The sequence below is a fragment of the Megascapheus bottae genome, chromosome 21 (assembly GCF_031878675.1).
Source record: "Megascapheus bottae isolate mThoBot1 chromosome 21, mThoBot2.hap1, whole genome shotgun sequence".
NCBI lineage: Eukaryota > Metazoa > Chordata > Mammalia > Rodentia > Geomyidae > Megascapheus > Megascapheus bottae.
In genome coordinates this window covers 28,103,647-28,128,117 of record NC_143529.1, presented here as the reverse complement: position 1 = coordinate 28,128,117, position 24,471 = coordinate 28,103,647, and the positions used below count along the sequence as shown (strand labels likewise).

Sequence of the window (24,471 nt, the reverse complement as noted above, 5' to 3'; positions counted from 1 at the left end):
CTAGAGCATCTACAAATTAAGTCTTAGCCTTTTTATGAAGTTGAATTCTTTCTTGTATATTCTATGTCTATTGAATACAATTCTCTTGTACAATTATCAAAAGTATTCAAATATTGTTTCATTTTCTAGTAATAGGAAGCTTATGACAGAAAGACAAGGTTTCTTTTCCCTAAACACTCGCCCCCATGCAAACTGCTTAAAAGTGGTAATTTTAAATGAAATATATACAGTCAATATCTACATTAAATCATCAGATCTTCAAGTAGAACACTTTTCTGATATATTCATAAATATGTACAACTACATTTATACTTGTCCCAGTACACTTGGCCAATTAATAACTTCCTATTCCTATATGGATCTTCTTCTAATTTCCTTAGCTAAAGAGCTAACACAGCACATTTTGGCAGACTGCATCCTGCTGGCTCCACATCAGCTGTGCTGGCTTTCTCCCTTACTTTACAATAAAGCCCAACCCTCTCCTGCTTTGTTTCATGCAGTATCAACCAAGACGCTGCCAGGAATATAGTCACAACACCTCCATCTCTTAAAACATAATAAGTATAGGTATATTTATTTCTCTGAAATGCATACAAGACAATAATTACACAGCAACAAATCTTTTGTTCAACAATGATTTGATTCATAAGCATTTGAAATTTACATAATTTCACATCCATACTCTTGTATTTTTAAATACAATAAGTAAAAAAGCCCCCAAATAACCAATTCTTATATTTTCCTATTTCTCCCTCTATACATCCAAACTTTAAAAAGTTACAAACTGAACACTACACAGAACATATAAATCATGTTTAAAAACTTGAGGTTTTAAAATCACTGCTTCCCAATATGACTGAGAAAAATTCTCCTACTGACATGTCCAGTCATAGGTGGTAATGTGAAGTTGGAAGAGAGCAAAGAGGAGACAGACACAAATTTGCTGTCTTAATATTTTACTAATCCTGTCAGTTAGAACTGGTGATGTGAGAAGTAACAACTTCAGTGTAAGATGAGGAATGGAGTTCGCCTCACGGTTGAGACATGCATTTCAAGTATTTTCCTATTTGATCTGGAGCAACGGAAACCAAAGAGCAGTGTCATTTCCTTCCGTACATGCGCTCAATGTCCGCCTGGTAGTGTGTTTTAAGCTCTTTGCGTTTCAACTTGAAGGCATCTGTCACCAGGCCAGTTTCAGGGGTCCATGGTTCAGGACTCAGACGAATTTTTACTGGAATTTCAAACTTTTCTAGACAGGCTAAGATAAAAACAGATGAAAAAGCACAGGCTTTATAAATGTAAAATTAAAGACCTTCAGCAAACTTAACCCATGCCAGATAAACATAGCATTTGCTGACCTCGGAAGGATACACCCCAAGCTGTAAATCGCATATCTCACAGGGTTGGGATCCAGGAGAAGGGGAAAGAGAACTGCACTTTTATTTGGAAATGTGAAAACACAGCTAAAAGAGAATCCTGTGACTAAACCAGGCCATCCCTGTAAGTAGAGTGGGGACAAACTGCTCTCCTGCTGCTGTGAACCCGACACCTGCTGACTCATAACTGCAAAGAATGTAAGTGCGGTGGAGCAAGGCACAGGAACGAGGGATGAAGCACAGAATTAAGAATCAACAATGTTGTTTTGAAGTGACACATGTACTTAGTCAAACTTATTTTCTAGCCATTTATTCAAAAACAATACAAACATGGAATACAAACAAAATGGCTTCTACATTCAGTCACACTCAACCCAACAGAGTAAGCAGGTAAACACCAGCCATCAGTACCCACAAAAACAATGTGATAAAGGGAGTGACTCCCCAGATAACAGAATAGGGAAACCTAGCTTCTATTTGGCGCTGAGAAGTACAGAAACCAGACAAGAAGTTTCTGCACTGCAGATGAGCATAAAGCAACCACAATCAAGTCAAGCAGTTACTTTCCAGAGCCTGTTCTAGTGGCACAGCATGTAAAGAGGAGAAACCACCCGGAGCGGTGGCTCACTCTTATAATCCTAGCTACTCAGGAAGCTGAGTTCTGAGGATTGTGATTCAAAGCCAGGCCAGGCACTAAAAAGTCGGTGAGACTCTTATCTCTAATTAACCACCAGAAAACCAGAAGTGATGCTGTGGCTCAAGGGGTAAGGTGATAGCCTTGAGCTGAAGAGCTCAGGGACAGCACCCAGGCCCAGAGTTCAAGTCCCATGGTCAACAAAAGTAAATAAATAGGAGAAACCTCCACTCCTGACGTCTTCCTGGTAAGAAAAAGGCAACACATCCAAAATTCTGGTTCTTGGGAGTGTTTCCATCTTGCCAATATAAATCTAAGCTCTAACAAATCAACATGTGTGAGAGAGATGGGGATCAAGCGCATCCCAGGGGGGAGCTCCTTGGTAAAGTCTACCAGCTCTCTTTAATCAGAACCCACAAGACCCCAGCAGGAACTTCAGACAACTCTAGACTCCATCAGGACAGACTGGACAAAGTCATCCTGGTATAAAACGAAACCACAGAGAACAAAAAAAAAGTAGCTGGTTTCTCAGGCAAAGCTTCAATAAGACACACAAAAAGAAAAATGGTCTATCAAAAGTACCGAATTTAATATTTCTAAACCAACCCCCAAACAAACATACACAAATTACCAAGTAATTCAGAGAAGTGAAGTTGGGCACAACAATGCACACCTGCAACGCCTCCTTACTTGGGAGACAAAGACAGAAAGATTACATCCAGTTCAAGGCCAGTTTGGGCAAGAGTGCTTCTGAGCTGAGCACTAGTGGTTCACACTTGTACTCCTAGTTACTCAAAAGGCTGAGAACAAAGAATTCGGGGTTAAAGCCAGGCCCAGCAGTAATGTCTCTGAGACTCAGAGCCAATTAACCACCAAAAAACCACAAGTGGAGCTTTGGAGCAAGTGGTAGAACACCAGCCTTGAGCGAAAAGGCTCAGAAACAGAAAGTGCCCAGCCTGGGGAGTTCAAGGCACAAAACTCCAAAGAAGTCATTTATGAAATTCCATCTCCAACAGTGGCACTTGTCTATTATGTCAGCTCCTGGAGAAATGCTGAGACCCCTAGTGTCATGTAGAAGCCTGGGTTGTTCTAGGCCTAAAACAGTCCCTCAAAAATAACCAATGTGTGCTGGGAGTTTGGTAGAGTGCTTGCCTAGCACAAAGACCCGGGTTCAATTCCTCGATAGCACAGACATAGAAAAAAAGCCAGAAGTGGTGCTATGGTTCAAGTAGTAGAGCTGTAGCCTTGAGAAAACCCACGGACAGTGCTCATGCCCTGAGCCCAAGCCCAGGAATGGCAAACAAACAAACAAACAAAAAACCAAGGTACCAGGCAACAGTGGCTCATGCCTGTCTTTCTAATTACTCAGGAAGCTGAAGATCATGATTTGAAGCCTGACTCTTGTTTCCAATTAACCAAGAGAAAACGTGGTAGAGTTTTAGCCTTGAGCAGAAAAGCTCAGGGACAGTAGCCAGGATCTAAGTTCAAGTCCCGTGACTAACCAAAGAAAAAACAAAAAGACAGCTACCACTAATGTAAACAGGGGGTGGAGGCAAACTCAAGTGGTAGAGGATAGAGGGCCTGCTCGGCAAGTACAATCTCTACTGTCAACAACAATAACAAACGCTTAATGAAGCCAGGTACTTTAGCTCACAACTGGCAGTGCTTGGATCACAGTGTGAGGCTAGCCTACACAAAAAGTTAATGAGAAGCCACCTCAACAAATAAGCCAGGTATGGCAGTGTGCACGTGTAATCGTAGGTACTCAGGACACACGAGTTAAAGGATTGTGGTTCTGAGGATGGCCTAGACGAAAATGTGGGACACGGTGGAAAAAGTAACTAAAGCAAAGAAAACAGGAGGGGAGGAGATAGGTGGCTCAAATGTTAGAAAGCTCTGAGTTCCCAACTCTGGTACCACCAAAACAAGTAAGTTTTAAAGAAAGTATAGGTCTGAGAATGTGGCTTAATGGTAGATTGCTTACCTAGCACACATGAAACCCTGGGTTCAATTTCTCAGTACCACATAAACAGAAAAGGATGGAAGTGGCACTGTGGCTCAAGTGGTAGAGTGCTAGCTTTGAGCAAAATAAGGGTCAGGGACAGTGTCCAGGCCCTGAGTTGAAGCGGGGGGGGGGGGGGGGGGGGGGGGGAGCGGAAGAGTAGAAAAAAAGGTAACTATGGCTGGAAGTGTAGCCTAGTGATAGAATGCCTGCCTAGCATGCATGAATTCCTGGGTGCCATTCCTTGGTCCCACATACAGAGAAATAGTGGTGCTGTGGCTCCTGTGGTAGCGTGCCAGCCTTGAGAAATCCCAAGCACAGTGCTCCGGCCCTGAGTTTAAGCCCCAGGAGGCAAAGGAAGAAGAAACTAGAAAGAAGAAGAAAGGCAGCTAACAAAATCAAAAAGTAACTCATGAAATGATACAAATATGAAAAAATATAAAGGTTTTAAAAACCAAATCAAATTCTGAGACAGAAGGACATGATCAATGGAATAGGAAAGAAGCTGCCCAGATGAGGGATTTCAGGAAATATAGCTCAGCTGTGGGAGAATGGCCTGACTGCATGGGAGACCACAAAACCATTTTCTAAGCGGGAAATAGAGGCATGCTCTTCCCATCTCGTTCTTAGAATCAGTTCAGTTGAGGACTCACCTGAAATAGCAGCTTCAGAAAGCACTCTAAGGACCTCATTTTCCATCTCACTGCTGTTACACAGCTCCTCCCAAGACCCTTTCAGTCCTTTCTTCAGAGCTAGTTCTGTTAGTTCCTTTTGATTTGGCACAACGAAGCCAATGACGTAAGAATGATAACTGAAACAAAGGATAATTTAGCTAAGAAACAAAATAGTATGCCACACTGACTGAAGCTACTACTGATTGCCTTGGCATTTTCTAGCTATTATTTTTAATGCATGGGCTGTACTTGGTAGCAACTCTCACAGCAATTCTTTTACTGCTTGGTTCACAATACATTCCAGTCTTTCAGCATTTCACATTATCGCTCAATAAACTCCAAGTATACATAACTACATACTATTATATTTAAGTATGTAATAATATGCATATTATATATTAAATGTACTGAATAGTAATATAGTATATAATACATAGTATATATATATATATTACTATACACTGTATTACATGTATATTATATACTTTTAGAATAACTGGTCTCCAGATTATTCTAGAATGTGGGCAGGGAAATGTAAGTAAATGTGTACTTAGCAAATAGCTGCCATTTCCTGAGCATTAATGCTTTCTTTTATCTCTCAAGAGCTGAGAGTGCTTCCCATCTACGAAAACAGTGCCAATATGCATTTGTAAGAAGAAAAAACATTTAAAAAATTCATCTTGCCAGGCGCGGTGGCTCACACCCGTAATCCTAGCTACTCAGGAGGCTGAGACCTGAGGATCGTGGTTCAAAGCCAGCCCAAGCAAGTCTGTGAGACTCTTATCTCCATTTAGCCACTAGAAAACCAGAAGTGGTGCTGTGGCTCAAGGGGTAGTGTGGTAGCCTTGAGCTGAAGAGCTCAGGGATAACACCCCGGCTACCAACCAAAAAAAAAAAAAAAAAAAAAAGTCATCTTTAGACTGGGAATTTGGTCTGGTGGTAGAGTGCTTGCTAGCATGCAAGAAGACCCATGTTTGATTGCTTGGTATCACATACATTCACTCTGAATATGCCAGAGGCAGACGCTCTATAAAGACTGTAACTACTTTAACCTGAAGAAATGGCAGCTGCATGGCGAACAGAAAGACAGACCAGGTTGTTGAGATCTGGTTACATCCAAATCTATACCAGTACTGAAAAAAACACTGGAGGCCAGTTAAAGGGCAGAATCACTGGAAAACCAGAGTGCACATTACACAATTGCTGAAGTCCATGCAACATTCCAAGATCCAAAAAAACTCAGATTTTTTGTGCTAACCACTTCATAAAATAGCTTCATTCTCAACTTCATCTACAACTGGGGCTATAGGCCAAAGCCTCTTTCTAAATTCTTCTGAAACTTGATTTTTCTGAAACGTGATGAGGGGAGGCATTCTAGGGAAAGAATCTGTCAATGGAAGAGGCCATTCTCAGAAATCAAAGAGGAAGAGTTCTTAGAAAACCAAGATGGGGGCGGGAGGGGGGGTGGGGGTGTGTGGGGGGGGAGGGTAATGGGGACCAAGACATGTGAAAGGGTATCAATATATGTGAATTAATGCACCTTCTATCTGGCAAATATCATGTAACCCTTTTATTAATCACAATAAAAAATATTAAAGAAAACTTCTGCAACGCCTCCTCATATGGGATGGAAATGCTTAATGGATCGTCCAACAGAATTAGAAATTCCCTTCTTACCTGTTTGCATATGCACAAATGTTATCAATCAGTGGGAGATTCTTCAGAGCTGCCTCTACTTTCCCAAGAGAAACATATTCTCCTGCTTGTAGTTTTACAAGGTCCTTTTTACGATCTGTGCAAAACAAAAGCATGGAGAAGGGGACACAGAACACGTTAATACTTTAATACGTGTAAATGGGCGTCATCCCTAAGAGACAGTGCTTGACACAAAACTTCCTGCCTTGCTCCCCTCAAATGTTGAGATAGAACTATGAGCTGCCACATCCAGCTAAAAATGTCTTTTTAAAAGAAAAAATTTCTGGGGCAAGGAGCACAGGTAGAGTGCTCACCTAGCATGCATGAAGCCATAGGTTCGATTCTCCCGTACCACACATATAGAAAAAGGCGGATGTGGTACTGTGGCTCACCTGGCAGAGCACTACGAGGCCTTAAGCAGAAAGTGTTCAAGGACAGTGCCCAGAACCTGAGTTAAAGCCCCAGGACAAGAAAAAGAGAAAGGAAGGGAGGAAGGGAGGAAAAATTTCTATTTCATGATCCCCCCTTCATCAGGCTGTGCAGGTATTAAGTGTTGTCTCCTGAACCATGAAGATGAGGAATGCGTCAACAAGCTCACAACTAATCTGGAAAGGAGACATTGTCTGGGGAGGTGGCAGACATGGGCAACACAGGAAATTCCTACATGAGGGTAGTATGAAGTGCAGCTAACCCTCAATGAGGATGATGGTTTGATAATCAGTCTTAGGACAGGGTATAAGCATGAGGAGCTGCCTGAGAGAAGCCAGGGGTCCCTGGGCATCGAGTTAGCATAAACACAAACAACAGGGGTGCCATGGACTCAACACAAGTCCCAAGAGTCTGAGAAAAGACTCCCAGTGCTTGAGTTGCCGGGCTTTCCTGTTTTCTTGGTACAAGAACTAAGAGGAACTACAGATGCCCAGACTCACAAAAGGAAACATTCCCTCCACAAGCAGGAAAGGATGCCCAGGATAAAATAACTTCTATTATTAAAAAAAAAAAAGTATGGCTCAAAGCCAATAGACATTCTTATCTCCAATTAAGCACCAAAGCCAGACTGAGTACTGTGGCTCAAGCAGTAGAGCATCAGGTTTAAGCCAAAAACTAACAAACAAAAAAACAAAAAAGCTCAGGGACAGTGCCCAGTTCTACAGACACAACAAATAAATTAACTAAGTAATTAATACTCCAGAGATAACAGAGCAGAGCACCACTGAGAAGATCTGCTCTCACCTCCCTGAAGAGCTACTAAAAAACATACTGTACCTCCTGCACAAAACCACCCAAGAAATACTCGTTTTCAATAAAAGGGTTGATGGCTCACCAATTATCTTTAAACAACCATCAGGGTCAAACTCTCCAATATCTCCAGTACAGAGCCATCTCTGACCATTTTCATCTTCAAAGAAGTCAGCTTTTGTTTTTGCTTCATTTTTGTAGTATCCCATTGTTACATTCTGGCCACCAATAAGAATTTCACCTCGGGGGTGTGGTTTATCAGTATTAAAATATCCACCTAATAAACACAAAATAAATGTAGTTAATTCACTCTCTTGATTCCTATCTCTACCATGTGTTAATTCAAACTCCAATCAAAATTTCCCAATTCAAATTCCAATTAAAGTTTCCCAAAGGAAAGAAGACAGACTATAGTTAACAAAGCTTATCAATCTCAAACCTACAAGTAATCATAATATTCAATGATTACCCAAGAAACTAGGGAGTTTGGATTAGAAAAGATAGAAAATAGTGGAAGGGGTGATATTAATCATAATGTATTTACTTATAAACTGACATATATTGAATAGTAGTAACTCCTCTGTACTACTACTTAAAACCAATATAAATTAGTAATCAGGTGCTGGTATCCTTAATACTCAAGAGGCCAAGATCTGAAGATTGCAGTTCAAAGCTAGCCAAAGTCTATGATATTTTCATCTCTGATTAACCACCATAAAACTGGAAGTGGTGCTTTCGTGTGGCACTAAGCCTTGACCTGAAGAGCTAAAGGACAGCACCCAGGCCCAGAGTTCAAGCCCCATAACCAATAAAAAAAAAAAAAGGAAAAAAATAATAATAATAAGTTGGGTGGGAATATGGCTTTAGAGGTAGAATGCCTGCCTACTATGCATGAAGCCATAGTTGATTCCTCAGTACCACATGCACAGAAAAGGCTGGAAGTGGCACTGTGGCTCAAGTGATAGAGTGTTGGCCTTGAGCACATGAAGCTCAAGGGCAGTGCCCAAGCTCTGAGTTCAAGCCCTAGCACTGGTGTGGCAGTGGCGGTCATGGTGGTGATGATGGTGATGGTGATGAAGATGAGTTTAGTGACTCTGTAATAATAGCATTTATACCTTCAGGGATACTACTCCATGAAAAAAAATATTCAAAAATCCACGAAAAAATATATTCAAAAATCCAAAGACTGCTATTTAAAGTATTGTAATGTATCTATATACTAAAAGATTTATTCTGGCAAGCAACCTTAGACTGACTCAAAATTTAAAATTATTCAACACTGTTAACTACTGCTAAAAATAGCTGGAACCTTTATATAAGAAAAGTACATCCCAATAAATCACAAGTAACTTGTACACTTTTAACATGATCAAATACAATTACTGAAAGTGATTTGTTTCAAACTGCATAAGCAACTCCGCTTTAATGAAATTATGGTGAAATTTTCTTTCTGATAACCCTCAGAAAACAAAGCAGCTGCATGTGAACAGTCTCAGGAAATAAAGTTTATGATTTTTTCCTGTAAAATAATAGTTGTGATCATCCCTTATTTACTTGTACATGCACTTGGCACCTTCATTTCTTAAGCCTGTGCACCAGACTGTTACTAAGTTTTTAGATTGTATTTATTCAGAATCACCTTTGAAATAAGCAAGATAAATGTACTACATATGTAGCTGTACAAAATTTAAAAGAACAAAAATAGCCAGGCTCTGGTGGCTCACACCTGTAACCTAGCTCCTCAGAAGATCTGAGGATCACAATTAGAAGCCAGCAGATGCTTATCTCTCCAATAAGATAATAAAAAGCTAGACGCAGAGGTGTGGCTCAAGTGGTAAAGCACTAAAGGGGAGGGGAGAGGGAAGAGCTCAGAACACTATCAGGACCTGAGATCAAGCCTTTAGGACCAGCAGGACTGAAGAAGCTAAAAACAAGCACTTGCGGGTGATTGTGCCTTCTATAAAGGAATAAATATAATTAAACCTCTGTGGTTAACATAGGTTTTTACCTTCTTCCCAGTTCTTTAATTTGATTTCACAGCAATCTAACGGTGCTCCCACTCGGCCAGTATTATAGTCCCACACTAACATGCAAAAAGAAGAAACGGGAGAACAGCAGTTAAATATTACCTCATTCCAAATTGTTTAAAATAATGACTGACCTAGCTTAGGAATCTGCACAGAACCATTAAAAGCAGAACCACAGGCTATGTGGTCTGGTACACAGTCCTGGACTTCCACTACTGGACTGGAAAAGCCCCACAAGTAGCCAAACTCCTAGCAGTAAAATCTAGCATGAAGATAAAGTTAACTCAGAGTCTAATCTTTACTATGTGTTGTTAAACTAACATACCTCCATATTTTGCTTTGTACTATATAAAGAAAGGCCAGAGAGGGAGGGAAAATTACATACCGTTATTTAAAAAAAAAAATCTTAAAAAGAGGGCCAGCAGCATACCCTAGTGGTAGAGTGCTTGCCTAGCATACATAAAGCCGAGTTTGATTACTCAGTACCACATGCATAGAAAAACCCGAAGTGGTGCTGTGGATCAAATGGTAGCGCTCTAGTCTTCTAAAAACTCAAGGACAGTGCCCAGGCCCCGAGTTCAAGTCCCAGGAATGACAAAAATTTAAAAATAAACTAATAATAAATAAAATTTATACAGTTCTAATTCTGAGCCAGGCTAGAGAGTAGACAAAGAGGGTTCCCCAGGTTCAGGAAAAGAATCTCACAATTATTTATGATCAATAATTATTGCATCTTGAATGCTCCATTATTCTCCTATACATGAATCTTTACCACTTCCTCAATGTATTTTAGAGAATAACTCAGAGAAAATGATGCCTGAAGCTGCATCCCCACCTCAGAGTACATCTTGCAGACAGCACTAACCTTCTGTAATTGTTCCAGCCCCTGTCGATTCAGTGAGTCCATATCCCTGTCCGACAGGACAGCAAAAACAGATATTCATGAAACGCTGTGTGGTCGCAGAAAGCGGAGCACCGCCACACAATAAAAGACGAATATTTCCACCAAGCAAGCTTCGAACTTTCCGGAAAATAAAGCTAGAAAGAAAGGGGGAAAAATAAGCTGACCTTCAAAGCTAAATAGAATTTTCTAAATCTTCAGACAAATCAATTTTGTTACGAAGATATTGAGATTAAAGGCCCTACACCAAGGTACACAGCAAATTCAGGAAGAGTCTCTTGTCCAATACTTAAATCTTAATTTCTAGTAGTTCAACCAGGTAAAGAATAGTTGATTTCCTTCTAAGTATTTCTCCAGTTGCTCACGCTGGTAATCCTAGCTACTCGGAAGACTGAGATCTGAAGATCAAGGTTCAAAGGCAGCTCTGGCACAAAAGGACCTGACACTCTTATTTCCAATTAACTTCTAGAAAATGGGGTGGGGCTTAACTCAAGGGAAGGGTGGTAGTCTTGAGCTGAACACCTCAGGGACAATGCCCAGGCCCAGCTCTGGGACAGCACCCATCAAAAAAAGAAAGAAAGAAAGAAAAAGAGAAGTCCTATTCGACTCCTCCAAAATAACTAGCAAAAAGCCAGGTTGGAGCTGATCAAGCAAACCAAACAAGCACAGGTCTGTGAGTTCAAACCTTGGTATTGATTTAAAAAAAAAAAAATTTAAGAAATTTTCAAGTAATATTTGAATATTACAAATCTATTCAGTGTCATACTTAATTTTATACAGGAACATATATCCTTATGACCAGAAAATTTTTCTTACATAGTAAGCATAATACATGTCACTATATACACAGTATGTATTATTAGCATTCAAAAAATCCAACATCTTTATGACATTCACTGAAAGTAAATTAATTTAACTTCATCAGAATTATGCATATGTACATATATTTAATACATAATTGTAATATACTTGTAAATTTCACTACAACTTAAAAGTTTATTGTTGCTAAAAGGAAGCTGGGAAGGAAAAGTTAAGAAAGCAATCAGTTTCCATCTAATTAACTGAGAATAACTACTCTGCCTGCTTAGTACCCTCTAGTGCAGAGGAATAGGGCTGAGGACATAGTTCACAGCAGCTTACTTGTCACACAACGGAGTACCATGTCCTCTTGAAATCTGCTCCATCTTGTAATTATAGGCCAGAATAAACAGATTCCGTTGAAAACTGCTCATTTCATTCACTTTATTCATGACATTCTTATAGATTCGATCCATGATTTCCTAGATGTAAAAATGAAGTTATTATATCACCTGACTTATGTATATAAACCTTAACGTCTGATTAACGTAACATTTCTATCAGTGTTAAAGCATTTTAAAAGATCTAGACTTAAAATTATAATTCTGAAAAAATAATTTTTTTTTTGGCCAGTCCTGGGTTTGAGCTCACGGCCTGAGCACTGTCCTTGGACTTTCTCAAGGCTAGAGCTCTACCACTTGAGCCTCAGCACCATTTCCAGCTCTTTTCTATGTATGTGGTACCAAGGAATCCAACCTGGGTCTTCATGCATGCTAGGCAAGCACTCTACCACTAGGCCAAACTCCTGGCCCTGAAAAAATAATTTTAATAGCAATTGATCTAGTTACATATGGCAATACTAAGATCACCAGGAAAGATAGCGGTTTTGGTGAATGAAATCCAGGGCTTTACACACTCTAAGTGCTCTACTACTGACTTATCCTTCCACTCTTAATTATTCATATTGCTTTGCATGGTTAGTGGTTTGCTTGGTAGGTCCATTACCATAATTAACAATTTAATGACAAAAAAAAATGCCCCTCTACAACTGCAGATTATAAGTAAAGATTTGTAAAGTAAGGCATCACAATTATACTGAAATAACTATCCTCATATATCTGACTTTGGAGCAGCCATGTCATCATTGTTGACGTGAATATTCAAGCCCCTGATTAAGAATCCCTACACAGTAACAATCAGCACATAGCAGTTACCATAAAAACAAACGATCGTAAGAAGCTAGGTTAGGGAAAAGAGCTAATAATAATAAGAACACAAGCTGAAATTAAATATTCAGTAAGAATAAAGTAAAAAAGGAAAATATTTTGCAAAGCTTAAGGCAATAGAGACAAGTGGTCTGGGATGGATTCTATGTGAACCGCTTGCTGAAGCGGCCAGTGAGACTTCATACCACACAGGATAGAATGGTCAGTTCTTACCGGAACAGCTGCCATCAGTGTTGGTTTCAACATGGATGTATCTCCTTTGCTTCCTTTTTTTATTTTTGAAGACTATAAAACAAAAAAATGCTTTGTCGTTTTTTTTTTAAATGAAATGGAATCCTCACACCAAAATAAGTACAGTATCTTCTTAATGGAGTTATATTCTAACAAGCAAAAGGCAAGAGCTTAACTTAACTGTCATACGGGGGGGGGGGGGAAGGGGGGCATGATATGCGGCAGGGAGTGCTACAGATAATCTTTTTTGTATTTCAAGTCACTGACATATAACTTACCTGATCTGCTAATGTCTGTGGTGAAGAGTACCCAATGCGGCATCCATGCGAAAGGCAAACGAGCTCTGCACTTAGTTCTAGAACATGAGCCAGGGGCAGGTACCCGATATATATGTCCTCCTCCCTGAAGAGAGAGGAAGGAAGCACAGGTGAGGAATGCTTTCTTCCAGAAGTGACTCAACAGATCAAATTTGAAGGCACATGCAAGAGCCCTGAAGGCATCAATTTGGATTAGCCACTGGGAGGAGAGAGAGGAAGACAGGGAAGATGGACCAGGGACTAGGAGCGTCAAGAATAAAGAACTACATACAGCTCAACCTAAAATGAGGGAAGTGGTCTGTTTTCAGGCATTCTCTAATAACCATTGCAAATGCAAGGTGTTAGGGCCAAAGGAATCTAGTCTATCTTAATATGTATGAAACACACACACGCACGCACTCACACACGCGCACAGAGAGAGAAAACGTATTTTTTTAAGAACTGATATTACTTGAAAACTGTGAAGGGCAACAGAGACAGAAATCTGAAGGAACCACTGCTCTTTTTTTCCCCCTAAAAATGTATGCACACCAGAAAATTTCTCAGTTCACTCCTAAGTTCAATGGGATAGTTCCCCATATATGCCTATGTCAGTTTCTTGGCATAAAATTATTGAAAACAAGGCCAGGATCATGGCCTAGTGGTAGAGTGCTCACCTACCCTGCATGAAGCCTTGGGTTTGATTCCTAGAAACCACATACAGAGATCAGGGGGAAGAGAGCTAGCCTTATTCTAAAGAACAGGCCAGGAGTTTAGCCTAGCGGTAGAGTGCTTGCCTAGCATGCACGAAGACCCAGGTTGGATTCCTCAGTACCACATACATAGAAAAAAAGCCAGAAGTGGTGCTGGGGCTCAAGTGGTAGAGCTCTAGCCTTGAGAAAGTCCAAGGACAGTGCTCAGGCCCTGAGCTCAAGCCCAGGACTGGCAAAAAAAAAAAAAAAAAAAAAAAAGAATTCTCAAGTACAGTGCCCAGGCCCTGACTTTAAGCCCCAGGACTGGAGGAGGAAGGGGAAAAAAACATCCAGCTTCCACAACCACATCAGTTATCACAACACTGGCCCTCAACCCTGGAATGTTCCCTTTACAATCCCTCAAATTCCACCTGTATCTTCCCACTCTAACAGACTCCCTTCTCCCTCCCACTGGAATTATTCTCAAAAACCTAATTGAATATATTATGCTACCTGTTCAGTTGAACGGTTATTTTGACTGAAACATGATTCTGCACATAAGGCAGCAATACCAACTGGTTAAATGAAGGAATTTTCAACTGCAAAATTTGCACTTTAAAAAGAATCCATGAAGTGAAACACTATTTTAAAGCTCACAAGTACATTTATTCTGCATGTAATCCTGCCGTCGTTTTCTTAGAAAATGTCTGCCATGCACAGACTGTAACAGATAAGCTAACTCTATACCACTAGTGCAGCGCTTCACCAGGACATACCCCAGGCTGGGGATCCTCCTGGCCATCCCGGTTATCCCAGCGATAAGGTTGCTGTGGGAGATCACGACACCCTTCGGGATCCCCGTGGACCCACTCGTGTACATGATGACTGCAGTGTCTGAGGGCAACGGCTTGCTGTGAGGTGTGGTGTCTGTGTTGAAGAAAAGAACAAAGGTCCACTTCGATCACGTTACACATCATCTTAACACATCTCAATGAAACCCTCACATGGTAGTCAAGAGATAAGAGACATAAATTCTATGTTTTAGAAAAGAAAAGGCTATTCTATTAATTCCACTAAGAAATAAAAGGGCCTTAGCCTAGGATATCAAGAAATGTGCTGAAAGATGACCTCCAGGTTATACTCAAGGGTTCAGGCCTACAAAACAGTGCCTCTCACTGGTCGTTACAAGACTGAGTCTAAGATCAGCAGTTCACCAAATGATATGGATGACACCAATAACCTGTCCAAATTAATTTCAGAACTACCGTACATGTAGACTTCTAAGAAAAAAAAAACAACTTTAAATGTGTTTCCATAGAAGAGACACTATTTCCTGTAACATCCAGGTAAGGTGTCTTAAGAAAGAACCACGCTGTATTGGCTTCTTCCTTCCTCTACACCCAGTCCTCAACAATCACAGGAACCACCACTCTCTGTGGGCTATGTCCTTATGCTGCTGTCTTGAAAACCTACCTTCTAGCATCTAAACCTCAAACTTAACTCAGGTGGATGTATACCTATATGCCACACTGCTCACTAGATGTCAAAATTCACATTTCCCACCAGCGTTTGAAATCTGACATGCTCAACAAGAATACCATCACAGAGACTGGGCACACGGCCTGCTGACAGAGTGCTTGCCTAGCGTGCTCAAAGCTGGGTTCGATTCCTCAGTACCACAGAAAATGCCAGAAGTGGTGCTGTGGTTCAAGTAGTAGAACAATAGTCTCGAGAAAACAGTGACCAGACCCCGAGTTTAAGCTACAGAACTGGTCAAAAAACAAGTTCCAAGGTGGGTGCTAGTAGCTACTCAGGAGGCTGAGATGTGAGGATGGCCGGTTTTTTTATTTTTGTTTTTATTTTTTGCCAGTCATGGGGCCTGGTAACTGTCCCCGAGCTTCTTTTTGCTTAAGGCTAGCACCCTACATCTTGAACCAAACACTACCAGTTCCAGTCTTTTCTGTTTATGTGGTATCTAAGGAACTGAACCCAGGGCTTCATGGATGCTAGGCAAGCACTCTACCTCTAAGCCATATGTATTCCCTGCCCATGATAGCAGTTCAAAGCCAGCCTCCAAAATAAAATCCATGAGGCTCTTATCTCCAATTAACCACAAGTGAAGCTGTGGCTCAAAGTGGTAGAGTGCTAGCCTTGAGCAGAAGAGCTCAGGAACAGGATACAGACCCTGAGTGTAAGCCCTATAATGACCAAAAAAAAGTCCCTTCTGGAAGAGCAAAAAGAAAAAAAGAGAAAAGTTTAAGGCTTCAGGTTTAATTCACAGGGGAAAACCTAATGGCATTACTAATAAAACATTTCTACACTAAAACTATCAGAAAAGGAGAAAAGTGAACAATATGAAACACTAATTCATTACAAATTTCCCTGAAATCGTTAAAGTCTAGTACTCCTAGAACTATCTAGAAGCTGATGTGCCATTTGATCTAACTTCAGAATCCATTTTTGGCACAGTTCTGGTAATCATGGTGACAAAACATCCACAAGAATGAGAAGCACGTGACCTACCCGTGTTGGTCTTGGCACCCAGAGCCTGCACCGCAGCCATGGTGTGTACAATGACACCCTTGGGGAACTCGGACCAAGTTGGTGGCTTTCCATCAACAGTGATGATGTGTCGTAGGCATGGGACCAATGAAACTATATCCTGGAAGGACAAAGTATTTGTTCTGTTCCTTATTCCATGGGTTAGTAAACAGATCAAGAAGGGGAATTCACAGCAGTTACTACTTTATTAGTCTCTTACCTCAACAGAGCCAAGAAGACTGAATTTAACTTTACTGCTTTTAACATTTAACTAATTTAACTGACTATATTTTATAGCATTGTATTTTCTGGGTATACCCCTTTTCTTTGATAAAATCATAATCACAAGTTACTGCCCTAAAGGCAGACAGAACTACATAGCCCAAAGTCCTTCATTTTACAAGAAAGAATATTCTAGTTATTATTGAACTAGCAAGTCATTGGGAAACTAAAGAAATGGTTTTCCCTGTAATTTCCTGAAACATCTCCCTTCTTAGCACTCACAATATGAAAATTCATTACTTGATTCAGAAATGAATTAGTTCTTTAAAGTTTGGCCCTTCAAAATTAATTATTTGAAATAAATGAGAAAACAGACATAATAAAAAAAAATAAAGCTGCAGCCTGTTCAAGTTAGACAAAGACATCAACTATTTGTAAAGATAGATGTTCTGATTACAAATACATAACAAGACTTTCTGTGTTCCACAGAATAAAGTATATTCTTAAAAACATGAAAAATATTAAGAATATCATAAAAGAACTGAAGATGTTAATGACTCATTATAGTAAGAAGTCCTGAAGCCTCAGGCAGTTATAAAACAGCTGCCGCTCTCACCTTCAACTTGGTCTGTAGAAGTTCTTTACTAGTAATGATATTGGTCACCTCTGTTTCATTTAATCCATGAACAATGGCTGGACCTCCCAGGGTGGCGTATAATGTGACAACTGTAAGAAAAGAAGCACACATTACGCATCCCAACGCTTCACAAACTATGAAAGAACACAACAACAAATAATCCCTTGTGTAATGATTTTTAAGTATCTTAACCATTGGCTACTTGATAGTAAGAACACAGAATTATGATGATCACTCAATATGAAGAAATCTTAGCACAGATAATTCTAGTTTAAAAAAAGATCTGAAGAAAAACATCTTTAGAAATGGTGAGATCTTGGGAAGTGGGGCTTGGCTCAAGGGTGGGCGGTAGCCTTGAGCTGAAGATCCCAGGGACGGCGCCCAGACTGAGTTCAAGCCCTATGACCCACCAAAAAAAAAAAAAAAAGAAAGAAACAAAGAAATGGTGAGATTTAAACAGAAACATGGATTTTTATTTTTTCTGCCTGACACAAACTGACTTTAAAAGAGTAATTCGTAGCTGGAAGTGGCAGTGTGGCCTAAGAGGAGGGTGGTAGCCTTGAGCTGAGGAGCTCTGGAACAGAGCCCAGGCCCAGAGTTCAATCCCCATGACCAATCAAACAAACAAACAAAAACGTTATTCTTAGCTGGGCACTAGTGGCTCAGGAGGCTGAGATCTGAGGATGGCAGTTCAATGCTAGCCTCACAAAATTGAGCACAGAAGTCCTTTGATACTTGGGCTGGGAGTTTGGCTTAGTGGTAGAGTGTTTGCCTACCATGCATGAAGACCTGGATTCGATTTCTCAGTACCACATACATAGAAAATGCTGGAAATGGTGCTGTGGCTCAAGCAGTAGAACACTAGCCTTGAGAATGCCCAAGGACAGTGCTTAGGCCCTGAGTTCAAGCCCTAGGACTGGTTAAAAAAAAAGTCCTTGAGACTATTATATCAATTAACCACCAGAAGTAGCACTGTGGCTCAAGGGCTAGAGCACTAGCTTGAGCTGAAGAGCTCAGAAACAGCACCCTGGCCCAGAGTTCAAGCCTCATGACTCACTCAAAAAAAAAAAAAAGGAATTCTTTGAAATTAAGGTAAAGCCTAACCTGTAACAAAAAGGCAAAGCTTAAAGCTTTTTTTTTTTTTTTTGGTTAGTCATGGGGCTTGAACTCTGGGCCTGGGCACTGTCTCTGAACACTTCCACTCAAGGCTAGCACTCTACCACCTACCACTTGAGCCACCACCTCATTGATCAATTGGAGATAAGTCTCACAGGTGCCCAGGCTCGTTTTGAACCTTGATCCTAAGATCTCAGCCTCCTGAGTAGCTAGGATTACAGGCGTACGCCTCTGTTGTCCAGCACTTATTTTTTAAAGTGAAGTAATTTCCAACCAATCTGCTGAAAATGTCTTATCTCAAGACATCTCCAAGATTACAGTGACATTTTGGCACTAAGACCTCTGAAGAAGCTTCAAAGCCTGAAGCATCCCAATTACCTCTCAAAAACCACAACACTGAGAGCCAAGGCTCTACTATAACCTAGAGCATCATCTGGCTCTAGTTGTAGAGGTCAAGTGTTGTTACTGTCAAAAATCATCAGTAACATCATCAGTAACATCACAAGAGAACTGGAGAGATGTTTAGTGTGCATCTAGTTCTCCAGATACAAAAAAGTCCTTATTAAAGGATCAAGGCCCTGGCACCATTACGAGTGCTCATATGCTCCACAGCTGGCTCTTCTTCCAAAACAAGGCAAAATAATTCCAAGGCCTACCAGGAATTAGGTCTTCAAGGTGAAAATTAATATCAGTATGTTAACCTCTTATGAGGGAAATATTATTTAAGAAAGCATCATCACTCCCACATAACATTAAGTCCACTCTTGCAGAAGACAGGAAGTCACATACGCTGGAAGTTGTACATGAAACACGCCTGCGCAGCAATCATCCACTCCGCCCTGGTCTCACAGAAAATGGCAATATTGGTCTTTGGTTTCTGGCCCAATATCTGTAAGCCACTGCCAAAATTAAAAGCTCGGATGAAGACGTCTTCATAAGAGAGCCAATTATAGTGTCCAAGAATAACCTGATAAAACAAGGAAAACCACAAATACCTTTAAATGCAAAGCATATGTTCCAATTTTTTTTCTTAACAAACTGAAAGTTTTGTTTTTCCTAATCAAACAGAAAAGGCAGTTTCAATAGAAATATCTAGTTTTAAAACTGGCTTTGTGGTATCTTCTATTATGACAACTAGAATCCTATGCTAAATCTTTTCAACAGAAAAAGATTTTTGGCTTTAGTTTTGATTTTCAAAACTACTCAGGTTTTGGCTGGATGTGGTGAGGCATGTCTACAGGATACTGGGACAGCTCTGGGGGTTTGGGGGTATTTGGGGCTTCATGTCAAGACCTTTTTTGAAGAGAGATAATGGGAGAAAGGGAGGAGAAAGGCAGGGAAGCAAAGATAAATCAACAAATCCAAATGTGATAGAATCCTTACGTTCAATTTCTGCTACCTCCTATGGCACACCCCTATAACTTAGCTACTCTGTAAAGCTAGCTACTCAGGAGGCTGAAATCTGAGGGTCGTAGTTCAAAGCTGCTCTGAACAGGAAGCCCTGGTAAGATTCTTAAGTCCAATTATTAACCACTCAAACACCAGAAGTGCAGTAACAGCTCAAGTGGTATAGAGTGCTAGCCTTGTGCAAAGAGCTCAGGAACAGGACCCAAGCCCTGAGTTCAAGCCCCAAGACCAAAAAAAAAAAAAAAAAAAAAAAAAATTTCTAGACAGTCATATACTAATAATTTGTTTACAGGTTTTCTACTTACTCAAATTATGTGGGTGTTCATTTAAAACAGCCTGATAACTAAGCATTTCTAAGGTCAAAATTTGACTTGCCTTTACTTAGTTTCTGAATTTCAATACCGAACAGTACAGTATTATCCATCAAGCAGAAACTGGTACTATTACTCAAGCTCAAGAAATATTTGTGGGGGCCCAGGAGTTTGGCCTAGTGGTAGAGTGCTTGCCGAGCATGCACAAAGACCAAAGTTCAATTCCTTGGTACCACATACATGGGGGGGGGGGGGGGAGCCAGAAGTGGTGCTGTGGTTCAAATAGTAGGGTTCTAGCCTTGAGAAAAGTCCAACGACAGTGCTCTGAGCTCAAGCCCAGGACTGGCCAAAAAAAAAGTTATATGTGAATAAGGAAAACAAACATGCCTCTCTGTATGAGACCAAATGGGGAATGTTCTATAATTCAAAGTCCTTTTGTTTAAGCATTAAATATCCATTGGTATCCACAGTCTCCAAACATTTTTTTTTATTTATCAGAAGTTCAAGCTTACATTAGTAGCAAGATCCTACTTTTAAAATTGCTTAACCTATTTTTGTCTTCACAAATTTTCTTCAAGCCAGGCATGGTGCCTCACACCTGTAATCCTAGATACTCAGGAGGCTGAGATCTGAGGATCTAGGTGCAAAGCCAACTGGGGCACAAAAAAACCTGAGAATGTTATCTCCAATTCGCCTCTAGAAAATGGGAAGTGGAGCTTGGCTCAGGGTAAGGCAGTAGCCTTGAGCTCAAGAGCTCAAGGAGAGCACCCAGGACCAGGGGTAGGGCAGTAGCCTTGAACTGAAGAGTTCGGAGACAGCACCCAGGCTGAGTTCAAGCCCCAAAACCCACCAAAAAAAAAAAACAAAACAACAACCACAAGATAGGCTGGGTATCAGTGGTGTGTGCCTGTAATCCTCACTACTCTGGAAGCTGAGCTAAGAGGATTGCCTTCTAAACTAGCCTAGGCCAGAAAGTTAGTGAGATGAGACTCATCAACCAACCACCAAAAAGATCAAAGTGGAGATATGGCTCAAGAGGTTGTACACTAACCCTGAACTCAAAAGCACTGGGACAGTGTGGGTCTAGAACTGGTACCAAAAAAAAAAAAAAACAGGTAAGAGCAGACTGCGTGCACATACGTGTATATATGTTTGTGTGTGCAGTTATGTTGTTAACATACCTCTAAAACCCTTTAAAACACTGTGTCTAGATGTATAATTCCAGCACCAGGAAGAGTGAGATATGAGAATCCCGAGTCCAAGGCTAGTCTGGGCTTGATGCTAATTACCAGACCAATATGGGAAAATAAGGTAAAAATTAAATATAAATGCATAAGTTAAGTTGTTGATTATATCTACTTTAAAAACTGCACTCAAGAGTTCTAGAAGATGCCAGGAAAAGAAAAGATGAAATACTCCAGGATACTGAAACAAAAGCCATATAATGAATGATTGTTGTCCTTAATGTAAAAAAAGAAAAGAAAAAAGAAAAGATGAAATAAAGAATAAGGCTGCCCTCTAGTGTCCCATCCAATGAGATTTATGATTTAAGACTGCTTTTGGTGCCTGACACGGGGTATGAATTCAGGGGTCTGGTGCTGTCCCTTAGCTTTTTTGCTCAAGGCTGACATCCTACCAGTTGAGCCAGATCTCCACTTCCATCTTATAGCTGGTTAATTGGATGCTTAACCGTCTCGTGGACTTTGGCGCCCTGGCTGCTTTGAACTGCAGTGCTCAGGACCTCAGCCTCTTGAGTTGCTATGATGACAGGCATGAGCCAGCAGCACCTAGTGTTACAAATTCTTACTTGGCTAATGTTTGCAAACTCAGCTGCTTATCAGGTGGACGGCCATTCACAGTGAGACTCCATCTCCACAGAGAAAAGCTGGGCCTGGGGGACACACCTGTCATCCACTTTGTGGCAAACACAGTCCAGGAAAAAGCCAAGATCTTAGTATTAGTTGGGAAAAAAGGATAGGGCTAAAGCCAGAGAGTACTGTATAGCAATCACAACAACCTGAGTTCAAACCACAGTACAGACAGCCAATCAAGCATCTCTTTCTTTGATGGATAAAGGACCTGAATTATGATATTTATGTAACTGTAGTGGTCCCCAAACTTTCACCTTGCTCTGTACCCCCATGAAATGCTCAGCACTGTGAGCTCCAATGTCTTCTAAAGGAGCTCTGTGTGTGGGCGGGGGCAAGAAAACAGATGAGAATTTGGCCAAAACATGCAGGGAGTGGGTGACAATGGTTAAGAATTACATAGTCCAAGGATCAGAAACAGTTACCAATGAAATAGGGGAGGGGCCTGAAGAGGGTGGAGGAGGATGAACAACTCTACAGTTTATCCACACATGTGGAATACAACAGTGGGATGGCGGATGGAAGAGTTGACAGGATGAGACTGATGGGGATACACGGCTTACTGTATGGAGCTGTCACAATGAACCCACCCCATACAACTAGTGAATACTAACAAATTTGAAAAGAGTGAGTTGTCTTTAGTCTAGAACTAAAATAACAGGCTTTATAAATTTTATAGGTATTAGTGTTCCCACGGGCATTAGACGTAGACTCCAAATATGTAGATTCGATTGATGATGCCACCACATGGCAAAGAAGTGGAATCACAGATTCAAGTATAAAGTTTCTTCACATACAAAAACAAAATTCAGTCTAAATCTGGCATCTAATCACTGTGCATAGTGTTGCTCAGCAAGTTTGTGGTTTCTTTGTGAGTTTTTTGTATAAACGTTTGAATTTAGTTCAAGCCCTACGATGCCACTCAAACATTCCGCGCCTTCTAAGGCTTCTGGCAGTGGACCCAAGCACCAGAAGATGCTTACCAGCAAAGTAAAGGGGGAACTTCACACAATAAAGGAAAGCAAAAGCTACACGGCTGTAGGCTGCCATTATGGGATCAACAAATGGACTGTTCACTACATAAAGAAAGACTAAAAGAATATTAGGTTTACAACAAGGGTGACAACAAAACTGTAAAGACGATGGGCACTTCTTGCAAAAAGGCCATTGTAAGGATGGAGTTTGTATTGGCCTTGTGAATAAATGACTGCAGAAAGAAAATTATCTCACTGGATACCAACACTATCCCGACAAAAGCTAAGAAACTAGGACAGTTTTACAGAAAACACGGACATACATGAGGAGGAGGGGGGGAGGAGGAGGGGGGGGAGAAGCAGGAGGGGAAGAAGAGAGGAGATGGTGGTGGTGGTAGTCACAGAAGCAGGGCCATTGAGCACTTCTCCCACCAGACCAATCCCACTCAGTGCCAGCAAGGGCTGATTTGACAAATTTCAAAGATGCTTTAGACTCAAGAGCGTTTCTCTACATTAAGAAGCTACCTCTGTGGATAAAGCCCGAGCCCAGGAGCACATGAATGACATGGTCGAATCCATCATCAAGAAGTAGCTACAAGGAGCTGGGAGTTTGGCCTAGTGGTAGAGTGCTTGCTTAGCATGCATGAAGACCCAAGTTCTATTTCTCTGTTCCATATACACAGAACAAAGCCAGCACTGGTGCTGTGGCTCTAACCCAAGGGCAGTGGTCCGGTCCTGAGCCCAAGCCCGGGACTAGCCAAAAATAAAAAAAAAAAAAAAAACAAGGAGCTACAAGCCTGAACATGTTTTTAACACAGATTTTGGAAGCAGATGCTGTCTCAGACTTTTCAAAGGGTAAAGTCAAAGCCCCAGGTTTTAAGGCTCAAAACCATCCAGTAACTGATTAGGTGTGGGAATGCTACTTCTGTTACAATCAGCAACCAGTCACACACATCCTTTGCCTACCGCCTTGCCTAGGCCACATACATAATGCAAACAGATACACCTTCTACACCTTTCTAATGGACAGTCACTAAACAGTGCCATTCCATCTTCAAGCAGCTTCCTCAGGCAGACTCAGGAAGGGAGTCAGGTGTGACATAACACCTGTGATAGCAGCCCTGTCATCCAAACTGCCTACAACACAAAAACTTACATGCTTCCATTACAATCTTATCATGAAAGAAATAAAGAGAACATTCAGAACCCTTACAAAAGCATTAACCCCTCAAGATTCTGAATGGTGAGATGGTCTGATAAGAAGACCAAGTTTTGCTGGGCACAGTAGCTCACACCTATAATCCTAGCTTACTTAGGAGGCTGAGATTTGAGGATCATGGCTCAAAGCCAGCCCAGGCACTATAAAGACTGTGAGACTCATCTCCAATTAACCGCTCAAAACCTGTAAGTGGCGCAGTGGCTCAAGGGATTGGGAGGTAGCCTTGAGCTGAAGAGCTCTGGGACCACAGTTCAAGCCCCATGACAACATACACATACACACATACACACACACACACACACACACACACACACACGCACACACACACACAGAACAAGTTTTCACACAGTTGAGTTCAATCACATTAAGTACCAGGCCTTTTTTC

General features: G+C 40.9%; 1 protein-coding gene across 2 annotated transcripts in view; it reads right to left on the bottom strand.

Moving 5' to 3' along the window:
- Positions 1–545: 545 nt before the first annotated feature.
- Acsl3 (acyl-CoA synthetase long chain family member 3) overlaps positions 546–24,471 on the bottom strand; it is a 42,910-nt gene continuing 18,984 nt past the window's right edge. For both annotated transcript variants that reach the window (XM_090354902.1, XM_090354903.1), the window contains exons 3-15: positions 19,097–19,274; positions 17,171–17,280; positions 16,315–16,453; positions 14,568–14,718; positions 13,082–13,205; positions 12,786–12,857; positions 11,689–11,828; positions 10,513–10,685; positions 9,629–9,703; positions 7,706–7,897; positions 6,364–6,478; positions 4,666–4,823; positions 546–1,258 (exon numbers count right to left, since the gene is read on the bottom strand). In XM_090354902.1, the coding sequence (XP_090211028.1) occupies positions 1,101–1,258; positions 4,666–4,823; positions 6,364–6,478; positions 7,706–7,897; positions 9,629–9,703; positions 10,513–10,685; positions 11,689–11,828; positions 12,786–12,857; positions 13,082–13,205; positions 14,568–14,718; positions 16,315–16,453; positions 17,171–17,280; positions 19,097–19,274 (1,785 nt within the window). In that variant the 3' untranslated portion in view covers positions 546–1,100. The remainder of the gene's footprint in view (positions 1,259–4,665; positions 4,824–6,363; positions 6,479–7,705; positions 7,898–9,628; positions 9,704–10,512; positions 10,686–11,688; positions 11,829–12,785; positions 12,858–13,081; positions 13,206–14,567; positions 14,719–16,314; positions 16,454–17,170; positions 17,281–19,096; positions 19,275–24,471) is intronic.